The sequence below is a fragment of the Convolutriloba macropyga genome, chromosome 11 (genome assembly GCF_964194025.1).
Source record: "Convolutriloba macropyga chromosome 11, txConMacr16.3, whole genome shotgun sequence".
Taxonomy (NCBI): domain Eukaryota; kingdom Metazoa; phylum Xenacoelomorpha; order Acoela; family Convolutidae; genus Convolutriloba; species Convolutriloba macropyga.
The window spans coordinates 47,393,774-47,406,032 of NC_134478.1; the positions used below are offsets into that span (position 1 = coordinate 47,393,774).

Below are 12,259 nucleotides of genomic sequence, written 5' to 3' on the forward strand. Positions count from 1 at the left end.
GCAGTACTAGTCTAACGCAAGTGCAAATCCTAAGTTTAAACTGAATGTTATTATTACCGTAACCAACCATAGGGATAAATTTATAAAATGCCGATTTAATTGTAAATTTTTGTTGTGATGAATAAATTTTGGTCTCAACTGTTTGATAGCTTAAACTTTCCAAACACGATAAATTTTTTAATTTTATGAATAATGTTTTTGAGTTCTCAAGTAATTTCCTCTGTACCATGTCACATAACTCAATAACAATTCCTACTCAAATCTGGACAGAGACACTGTCCTGGAGAAAGAAGCATGCTTTAATATCACTAGTTTTTTTGAATAAATCAAATTTTTTCTTTGTTTATACTTTTAATTGTATCTGGTTATTTCTTTTGAGGTCCAGAGATATTGAAACCAACCCTGTGCCAACTCAATCAATGAAACACAAGTTCCTTGAAGGCCAAACTTATTCAGACAAATAAATGTTTCTTCATTTAAATGTACGGAGCATAAAAAGAAGGCAACTTCAGTCAAAAAACAAAACCTAATGAATGTTGTTGCCGCTAATTGCAACTATGGTCTATCTGAAACATGGCTAGAACTACGCGTTGATCTAGCTTTTAAAGATGCTCTTTATGATACTCTGTGGGTCGAAAAAACTTGCCTAATGATTTAAAAAATTTACCTAATAAACCTTTCTTGTAATCTAGAGTTAAGGATGAATCGAACTCACTTGTAGATTACATCATTATTGACGGAAACGAACCCCTTCTTTTTACTGAATTTTTTTGACTCAACAATACAAATAGTTCATTTTGCACAATTATCATTCTTGCCAGAAACTTAGCAAGAACAGAGTAATTAAAAACCAAATTTATGATGAATCAATTTACAGCCCAGCCCAAAAGATTTTAAACAATCTATCGAACAGTTAAATTGGTAGACATTTTACAGTTTTGCAGCAGTCCCATGTGAAATGCTACGCTCATTCGAGTAAAAACTTGAACAGCAAATACTCGTTCATGAGCAAATCAAATCAATTTTTAAAAGAAACAAAAAATCACAGTTTTCCCATGCCAATCAAAAGTTTCAAGAAAAAAAATATATAGAGAGAGCAATACCTCTTTTCGGAATCTTTCTACGAGTTTTCAAATTTTAAGCCGAAGTGTGCCCTGGCCTATGAAAAAGATTTTGAGAACATTCATGATCAGTTAAGTGAAAGCTCAACCTCAGAGCGCAAGAAATGGAATTTGGTCAATGAATTAAACAATTCCGTGACAACGACAACTACGGTTTACTCTTTAAAAAATTTTTCAATGAAGTTATTATAAACAACAACTAAAAAGCCAACTTACTTATTTTAAAATTCTGTAATTTAGTAAATTAGGAGAATTTTCAGAAGTAGGATTTATACTGTAGACATGCCCATGGTGAGGCAAAAAAAGACGTTTTACGTTTGGTTTGGAACTTTTAGTTTGAATCTCTTAAACCGCTTCGTGCTCTTGGAAAATGCAAACCACTGCGTCCTTCTACCATTCCCTCATGGGCAATGCGAGACGCAGCTAGTGAACTAGCTGAGCCTATATGTTTTCTATTGAATGAACTTACAAAAACAGAAACATTCCCGGCAGAGATCAAAAGAGCCGACAACACACCTTGATGAAAAAAAGAGGCCTTGATGATCCTCTAAACTATCGACCATTTTTTTAATACCCGCATTAGCAAAAGCTTTTGAATCTTTTATTAAACAACGAATTGATGAGTATGTACATAAGAATGCCTTGCTTTCCAAAACACAGTTTTGTTTCAGAAAAAAACTTTCTAAAACAAATGCGCAAGTTTATTTAACTGAAAATATACAATGCTACAATAACCGGAAAAAATTACTGCAGCAGAATTTTTAGATGTATCAAATGCTTTTGACTTCATTAATCACGAGCTCATGATTCAAAAGCTTCCATTGCTGGATTTTCGATAACAGTTCAAAATCTAATTTCCCGCTATCTTTCAAACAGAACACAAAGAGTCACAACCAATATTGCTAAATCAGGTTGAATTTAATGGGTTCAAGGATTTCCGCAAGTAACAGTTTTAGGTCTTCTCTTGCTCAATCTATATATTAATGAATTCAGCAACTTTTTGTCATGTGAAACAATTACAATACGCAGATGACACAGTTATATTAGGCTCTCTTGATAAAGTTCTCAAATGCAAAGACGTGCTTGAGAAGGCCATAGAAAAGTTAATACAATTCTTTAGAGTACATCAGCTCAAGATCAATCTGGATAAACCAGAGTTTAAAATTTTTGGTAGCATTGTATTTTTTCAATTAAATAAACGTGCGCATTTGTTTGCAGGGCTGCCAATTACTTTCATAGCATCATGAATAAAATGAAGCCTTCCTTCTCAAGCCCATGAGGGAATGGTAGAAGGACGCAGTACTTGGCAACATTTCAATTACTTATGAAAACTGCATTTTAAATTATCTGGGTGAAAAATTATTTTGTTCGCTCGTGTATATACAAACTTGCTGTTGGTTATTTGAAAACTGAGCTTGAGAAGGCAGGCTTCATTTTATTCATGATGCTACGAAAGTATTGGCTTCATTTTATTCATTTTATTCATGAATAAAAGGTTTCATTTTATTCATGATGCATTTGAGAATAACCAACAGCAAGTTTGTATATACACGAGCTAACTCATTAATTTTTCACCCAGACAATTTAAAATGCAGTTTGCATCAGTAATTGAAATGTTGCCAATTACTGCGTCCTTCTACCATTCCCTCATGGGCTTGAGAGGGCAGCCTTCATTTTATTCATGATGCTATGAAAGTAATTGGCAGCCCTGCGAACAAAAAGCAGCGAAATAGTTAGTTTAGCAGATTGATTCTGAGATCTGAGGATGAGTCAAACTTTTGTCTGCGAAAACAAGCTTTGATAGCCCAATTCGACTGCTTTTCTAGTGTAGTTATGAGAAATTGACTGATAGTTGCAAGTAATACAGAAGAATATTGAAAGTGACTGAAAACAAAAGTTCGAAATGATCCTTCTGTATACAGTGTGATTTAAATTCCTGAGTGCATATATGCATATAATGCCTTGGGCCAATCTTGACAAAAAGAACTTTTACTTGTTTCTGGTATTTGAGATCTCTGTCAACATAAACACCGAAGTATTTGATTTCTGATTCCAAACTCGAATTTGGTCTCCAACTTTAAATTTCATTTCGTCTTGAAGATTAGAGCTCGTTTATTTAACTGAAAAAATACAATGCTTTTGAAATAACCAACAGCAAGTTTGTATATACACGAGCGAACTCAATAATTTTTCACCCAGACAATTTGAAATGCAGTTTGCATAAGTAATTGAAATGTTGCCAAGTACTGCGTCCTTCTACCATTCCCTCATGGGCAATGCAAGACGCAGCTAGTGAACTAGCTGAGCCTATATGTTTTCTATTGAATGAACTTACAAAAACGGAAACATTCCCGGCATAGATCAAAAGAGCCGACAACACACCTTGATGAAAAAAAGAGGCCTTGATGATCCTCTAAACTATCGACCATTTTTTTAATACCCGCATTAGCAAAAGCTTTTGAATCTTTTATTAAACAACGAATTGATGAGTATGTACATAAGTATGCCTTGCTTTCCAAAACACAGTTTTGTTTCAGAAAAAACTTTCTACAACAAATGCGCACGTTTATTTAACTGAAAAAATACAATGCTACAATAACCTGAAAAAATTGCTGCAGCAGCATTTTTAGATTTATCAAATGCTTTTGACTCCATTAATCACGAGCTCATGATTCAAAAGCTTCCATTGCTGGATTTTCGATAACAGTTCAAAATCTAATTTATCGCTATCTTTCAAACAGAACACAAAGAGTCACAATCAATATTGCTAAATCAGGTTGAATTTAATGGGTTCAAAGAGTTCCGCAAGTAACAACTTTAGGTCTTCTCTTGCTCAATCTATATATTGATGAATTCAGCAACTTTTTGTCATGTGAAACAATTACAATACGCAGATGACACAGTTATATTAGGCTCTTTTGATAAAATTCTCAAATGCAAAGACGTGCTTGAGAAGGCCATAGAGAAGTTAATACAATTCTTTAGAGTACATCAGCTCAAGATCAATTTGGATAAACCAGAGTTTAAAATTTTTGGTAGCTCTTATCTTCAAGATGAAATGAAATTTAATGTTGGAGACTAAAATCGAGTTTGGAATCAGAAATCAAATATTTCGGTGTTTATGTTGACAGACATCTCAAATACAAGAAACAAGTAAAAGTTCTTTTTGTCAAGATTGGCCCAAGGCATTATATGCATATATTTACTCAGGAATATAAATCACACTGTATACAGAAGAATAATTTCGAACTTTTGTTCTCAGTCACTTTCAATATTCTTTTGTATTACTTGCAACTATCAGTCAATTTCTCATATATCTACACTAGAAAAGCAGTTGAATTGGGCTATCAAAGCTTTTTTTGCAGACAAAATTTTGACTCATCCTCAGATCTCAAAATCAATCTTGGTATACTAACTATTTCGCTGCTTTTTGTTTGCAGGGCTGCCAATTAATTTTATAGCATCATGAATAAAATGAAGCCTGCCTTCTCAAGCTCAGTTTTGAAATAACCCACAGCAAGTTTGTATATACCCGAGCGAACTCAATAATTTTTCACCCAGACAATTTAAAATGCAGTTTGCATGAAAGAAGTTTTATTAAGAGAGATATTCTGCCCGACTATTTTTTTCCGAGAGATTATTTTTTAATGTCATACAGTCTTGCAAAGAAAAAATATATGCAACTTTTTCCTAATGTAAACAGGAAGGACCCAAAGAACACCCAACTTGGTTCAATTACTTGGCAACATTTTAAGCTCAATTAAATTTCATTCTGTATTATATTGAATTTATGTTACTCTCGTCCCTCCCCACCATTACAAGTATTTATTCTATTTGGTCGATAGTTTAGTTATTATTAATTATTAGTTTTCTCTGTTTATAATTATTAAGTTTCTACACTGCCCATCTCTGTAAATTTTGCAACATTTAAATATATTAGGAGAATACAGTTTTCCTTTTTTAAATAAAAAAATAAGTCCGCCCACCTAAGTATCTCGATATTCTCTGAAGCCAACTTATGCAAAGCTAAGAAGCTAATACATACGAAACATGCTAAACAATTAACTTTAAGATCATTTTCAAAATAAGCGTCCAATCCTTAATTTTGGCTGACCCGAAGAGTCCAAATGGGGACCGCAGATGTGTGGTATATTAAAATTAAACGCTCTCTGTCTACATAAAACGGGGTTAGCAGCATCATTGGTAAACTAGAAAGTGAGGCAGCCATACCACTGGACACAGCTATCCATGCCTACCGTGGATCAATCACCAAAGAGAAAAAAATTGTGAATAATTATGACTGCAAAAAATTTAAAACTTTAATTCTTCAACAGGGAACAAATATGGCTTCGAAATTACAAAACAGCAGCAGTAAGATATTAGATGACATGCTCAGTTTTATTGATGTATTGATGCCTGTTAAAATGAGTTCCAACCTGATGTTTTTGTAGTCACGGAAGTAGTACCGATCAAAGAAAACGACTTCAATTGATTAAAAAAAAATTATATGATAAGGCTTATGCTGCAATTAAAGAAAGATTGGAATCTCTTGGTGAAAATTTTGTGTTGATCAAGATGAATGAATTGAAACGCTCAATTCTCTCCTTCAACACAAAGATCAACCATTATAATTTCTTCTATCACGGCATGGTACATTTGAATTTCAATCATGATATTCCTTTCCTTAAAAATCATCTTCTACTGATTTTAATTCAAACATCTACTGGAATTTGTGACAGTAATAAATTTACCAACCGGAGCTATAAACTCAATAATCAATTTCAAAAATTTTAAGAGCAGTACTAGTCTAACGCAAGTGCAAATCCTAAGTTTAAACTGAATGTTATTATTACCGTAACCAACCATAGGGATAAATTTATAAAATGCCGATTCAGTCGTAAATTTTTGTTGTAATGAATAAATTTTGGTCTCAACTGTTTGATAGCTTGAATTTTCCGAAGGCGATAAGTTTATTAATTTTAGGAATAATGTTTTTGAGTTCTCAAGTGACTTCCTCTTTGCCATGTCTCATAACTCAATAACAATTCCTACTCAAATCTGGACAGAGACCAGGTCCTGGAGCAAGAAGCATGCTTTAATATCAGAGGTTTTTTTTGTATAAATCAAATTATTTCTTTGGTTATACTTTTAATTGTATCTGGTTATTTCTTTTGAGGTCCAGAGATATTGAAACCAACCCTGTGCCAACTCAATCAATGAAACACAATTTCCTTGAAGGCCAAACTTATTCAGACAAATAAATGTTTCTTCATTTAAATGTACGGAGCATAAAAAGAAGACAACTTCAAATAAAAAACCTAATGAGTGTTCTTGGCGCTCATTGCAACTATGGTCTATCTGAAACATGGCTAGAACTACGCGTTGATCTAGCTTTTAAAGATGCTCTTTATGATACTCTGTGGGTCGAAAAAACTTGCCTAATGATTTAAAAAATTTACCTAATAAACCTTTCTTGTAATCTAGAGTTAAGGATGAATCGAACTCACTTGTAGATTACCTTATTATTGACGGAAACGAACCCTTTCTTTATACTGAATTTTTTTGACTCAACAATACAAACAGTTCATTTTGCACAATTATCATTCTTGCCAGAAACTTAGCAAGAACAAAGTAATTAAAAACCAAATTTATGATAAATCAAATTACAGCCCAGCCCAAAAGATTTTAAACAATCTATCGAACAGTTAAATTGGTAGACATTTTACAGTTTTGCAGTCCCATGTGAAATGCTACAGTCATTTGAGTAAAAATTTGAATAGAAAACACTCGTTCATGAGCAAATCAAATCAATTTTTATTAGAAACAAAAAATCACAGTTTTCCCTTGCCAATCAAAAGTTTCATGTAAAAAAATATACATAGAGACCAATACCTCGATTCGTAATCTTTCTACGAGTTTTCAAATATAAAGCCGAAGTGTGCCCTGGCCTATGAAAAAAAGATTTTGAGAACATTCATGATCAGTTAATTGAAAACTCAACCTCAGAGCGCAAGAAATGGAATTTGATCAATGAATTAAACAATTCCGTGACAACGACAACTACGGTTTAGTCTTTAAAAATTTTTTCAATGAAATTATTATAAAAAACAACTAAAAAAGTCAGCTTACTTATTCTAAAATTCAGTAAATTAGGAGAATTTTCAAAAGTAGGATTTATACTGTAGACATGCCCATGGTGAGGCAAAAAAAGTCGTTTTCCGTTTGAATTGGTTCTTTTAGTTTCAATGTCCTAAAGCGCTTCGTGCTCTTGGAAAATCCAAACCACTGCGTCCTTCTACCATTCCCTCATGGGCAATGCGAGACGCAACTAGTGAACTAGCTGAGCCTATATGTTTTCTATTGAATGAACTTACATAAACAAAAACATTCCCGGTTGAGATCAAAAGAGTCGACAACAAACCACTTTTAAAAGAAGAGGCCTTGATGATCCTCTAAACTATCGACCATTTTTTTAACACCAGCATTAGCAAAAGCTTTTGAATCTTTTATTAAACAACAAATTGATGAATATGTACATAAGAATGCCTTGCTTTCCAAAGCACAGTTTTGTTTCAGAAAAAACTTTCTACAACAAATGCGCACGTTTATTTAACTGAAAAAATACAATGAAACAAAAACCGGAAAAGATTACTGCAGCAGCATTTTTAGATGTATCAAATTCTTTTGACTCCATTAATCACGAGCACATGATTCAAATGCTTCCATTGCTGGATTTTCGATAACAGTTCAAAATCTAACTGCTCGCTAACTTTCAAACAGAACACACAGAGTCACAATCAATATTGCTAAATCAGGTTGAGTTTAATGGGCTCAAGGATTTCCGCAGTTAACAGTTTTAGGTCTTCTCTTGCTCAATCTATATATTAATGAATTCAGCAACTTTTTGTCATGTGAAACAATACAATACGCAGATGACACAGTTATATTAGGTTCTCTTGATAAAGTTCTCAAATTGAAAGACGTGCTTGAGAAGGCCATAGAAAAGTTAATACAATTCTTTAGAGTACATCAGCTCAAGATCAATTTGGATAAACCAGAGTTTAAAATTTTTGGTAGCTCTAATCTTCAAGACGAAATGAAAATTAAAGTTGGAGACCAAATTCGAGTTTGGAATCAGAAATCAAATACTTCGGTGTTTATGTTGACAGAGATCTCAAATACCAGAAACAAGTAAAAGTTCTTTTTGTCAAGATTGGCCCAAGGCATTATATGCATATATGCACTCAGGAATATAAATCACACTGTATACAGAAGGATCATTTCGAACTTTTGTTTTCAGTCACTTTCAATATTCTTCTGTATTACTTGCAACTATCAGTCAATTTCTCATAACTACACTAGAAAAGCAGTCGAATTGGGCTATCAAAGCTTGTTTTCGCAGACAAAAGTTTGACTCATCCTCAGATCTCAGAATCAATCTGGTAAACTAACTATTTCGCTGCTTTTTGTTTGCAGGGCTGCCAATTACTTTCATAGCATCATGAATAAAATGAAGCCTTCTCAAGCTCAGTTTTGAAATAACCAACAGCACATTTGTATAAACACGAGCGAACTCAAAAATTTTCACCCAGACAAGTTAAAATGCAATTTGCATGAAAGAAGTTTTATTAAGAGAGATATTCTGCCGCACTATTCTTTTCCTAGAGATTATTTTTTAATGTCATACAGTCTTGCAAAGAAAAAATATAAGCGGTTTTTTCCTAATGAAAACAAGAAGGACCCAAAGAACACCCAACTTGGTTCAATTACTTGGAAACATTTTAAGCTCAATTAAATTTTGTTCTGTATTGTATTGAATTTATGTTACCCTCATCCCTCTCCACCATTACAAGTAATTTTTCTATTTGGTCGGTAGTTTAGTTACTATTAATTAATAGTCTTCTCTGTTTATAATTATTAAGTTTCTACACTGTCCATCTCTGTAAATTTTACTATGACTGCAACATTTAAATATATTAGGAGAATACAGTTTTCGCTTTTTAATTAAAAAAATAAGTCCGCCCACCTAAGTATCTCGATATTCTCTAAAGCCAATTTATGCAAAGCTAAGAAGCTAATTCATGCGAAACTTGCAAAAAAAAGTTTACAATTAACTTTAACATCGTTTTCTAAATAAGCGTGCAATCCCAAGTTTTGGCTAACCCGAAGAGTCAAAATGTGGACCGCAGATATGTGGTATATTAAAATTAAACGCTCTCTGTCTACATAATACGGGAATTTGAGAACCAATCAAGGTTTGTTTACATTATCCAATTTTCAATGAAATTTTTTAACCTCTACCGAAATGAAGATTATTCAGTTTTTCGGATTTCAGTTTTTTGTATGATGAATAAAGTGACGCCTGCCTTCTCAAGCTCAGTTTTGAAATAACCAACAGCAAGTTTGTATTTACACGAGCGAACTCAATAATTTTTCACCCAGACAATTTAAAATGCAAATTGCATGAAAGAAGTTTTATTAAGAGAGATATTCTGCCGCACTATTCTTTTCCGAGAGATTATTTTTTAATGTCATACAGTATTGCTAAGAAAAAATATATGCAGTTTTTTTCTTATGAAAACAAGAAGGACCCAAAGAACACCCAACTTGGTTCAATTACTTGGAAACATTTTAAGCTCAATTAAATTTTATTCTGTATTGTATTGAATTTATGTTACTCTCGTCCCTCCCCACCATTACAAGTAATTTTTCTATTTGGTCGATAGTTTAGTTATTACTAATTATTAGTTTTCTCTGTTTATAATTATTAATGTTCTACACTGCCAATCTTTGTAAATTTTACCATGACTGCAACATTTACATATATTAGGAGTATACAGTTTTCCTTTTTTAAATAAAAGAATAAGTCCGCCCACCTAAGTATCTTGATATTCTCTGAAGCCAATTTATTCAAAGCTAAGAAGCTAATTCATACGAAACATGCAAAACAAAAGTTTACAATTAACTTTAAAATCGTTTTCTAAATAAGCGACCAATCCCAAATTTTGTCTAACTCAAAGAGTCAAAATGTGGACCGCAGATATGTGGTGTATTAAAATTAAACGCTCTCTGTCTACATAATACGGGAATTTGTAGAACCAATCAAGGTTTCTTTACATTATCCAATTTTCAATAAAATTTTTTAACCTCTGCCGAAAGGAAGATTACTCAATTTTTTGGATTTCAATTTTTTGTATGATGAATAAAGTGAAGCCTGCCTTCTCAAGCTCAGTTTTGAAATAACCAACACGAGCGAACTCAATAATTTTTCACCCAGACAATTTAAAATGCAGTTTGCATGAAAGAAGTTTTTTTAAGAGAGATATTCTGCCTCACTATTCTTTTCCGAGAGATTATTCTTTAATGTCATACAGTCTTGCAAAGAAAAAATATGAGCGGTTTTTTCCTATTGAAAACAAGAAGGACTCAAAGAACACCCAACTTGGTTCAATTACTTGGAAACATTTTAAGCTCAATTAAATTTTATTCTGTATTGTATTGAATTTATGTTACTCTCGTCCCTCCCAACCATTACAAGTAATTTTTCTATTTGGTCGATAGTTTAGTTATTACTAATTATTAGTTTTCTCTGTTTATAATTATTAATGTTCTACACTGCCAATCTTTGTAAATTTTACCATGACTGCAACATTTACATATATTAGGAGAATACAGTTTTCCTTTTTTAAATAAAAGAATAAGTCCGCCCACCTAAGTATCTTGATATTCTCTGAAGCCAATTTATTCAAAGCTAAGAACTAATTCATACGAAACATGCAAAACAAAAGTTTACAATTAACTTTAAAATCATTTTCTAAATAAGCGTCCAATCCCAAATTTTGGCTAACCCGAAGAGTCAAAATGTGGACCGCAGGTATGTGGTATATTAAAATTAAACGCTCTCTGTCTACATAATACGGGAATTTGTAGAACCAATCAAGGTTTGTTTACATTATACAATTTTCAATGAAACTTTTTAACCTCTGCCGAAATGAAGATTATTCAATTTTTCGGATTTCAGTTTTTTGTATGATTTCTGTGTGTTTTCAAGGAAATATCGGAACATATTTGATCGTTTTTTGATTATTTATAAATCATATTTGATTTGATGTGCTTACTAATAATCATTTTTGTAAAATAGTGAAATCAAAGAATGTTGTGTTGGGTGACGGGGGAATCAGCAGAACATAGATATTAACCAGTATTATACGACTTATCAGATCTCACTGAACATGCCAAAATGTGCTTTCGAGCGGTTAATGAACAACTATTAATGATGCGTGCACTTTTTCATACAAGTGGGTCAAGTTTTTGCTTTAAAATTGTCAAGATTCCCTCAATTAGCTTAAATCTGCAAAAAAATCCAAAAAACGATGAGTGTGTCGTTATGATCAAAGAAAACCAAGACGCGCTCAGCGCTGCCCTTCTATGAGCTTACGCAATTAAATCTCCAGTAAAAAACAATTTATGATTTTAGAATGCAGTTTTATAGACTATTTTGGTTATAATTTGAATATATATATATATATATATATATATATATATATATATATATATATATATATATATATATATATATGGAATGGTTGGGGACTTTATAGGAATGGTTGGAACTGATTAATCAATACGAAGTCAAGAAAACTATTGAGAAGGAAATTTGTTTTCATCGGATATTGCACAAGTTAACCCCTACATGCAGGTTCCTCTTTTCCCTAGATATATGAGAATATACTTATATTTATCATAACACAACATTTTCAACATTACAATCCAGTAAAAAATCCTTAATTATTTGAAAATTACGTGAGTCTTTGTTTAAGGTTCCAAGTAACATTTCAAGATGGATCAGTTGAACAGAAGACAGACTGTGTGGTATTGCAAGCTAAATTCAACTTGGTAGGAATGGTTCTCTTGCTTAGAAGCAAATCCTCGCAATCTAATTGGTTGGGAAATGTTCAAATGAGTCTGTTAGAACATAGCACATCTTTGAGGAACCCAGCTGGGAAAGTTGAGGTTCGTATTTGCTCAGTTATTTTAAAATATCGTGCAACTGCGTCTATGCAAGTGAAAAAAATTAGTCTTACACCTACGCTGCCTAGGGAACCGAAGGGTCATATTAGTTTATGATCCAAATTGAC

General features: G+C 32.6%; 1 protein-coding gene across 1 annotated transcript in view; it reads left to right on the forward strand.

Moving 5' to 3' along the window:
• The window catches only part of LOC142349153 (uncharacterized), a 60,385-nt gene that overhangs the window by 39,195 nt on the left and 8,931 nt on the right, over positions 1–12,259 (forward strand). The window contains exon 7 of the mRNA XM_075400568.1: positions 11,942–12,134. Coding sequence (XP_075256683.1) covers positions 11,942–12,134 — 193 coding nt within the window. The remainder of the gene's footprint in view (positions 1–11,941; positions 12,135–12,259) is intronic.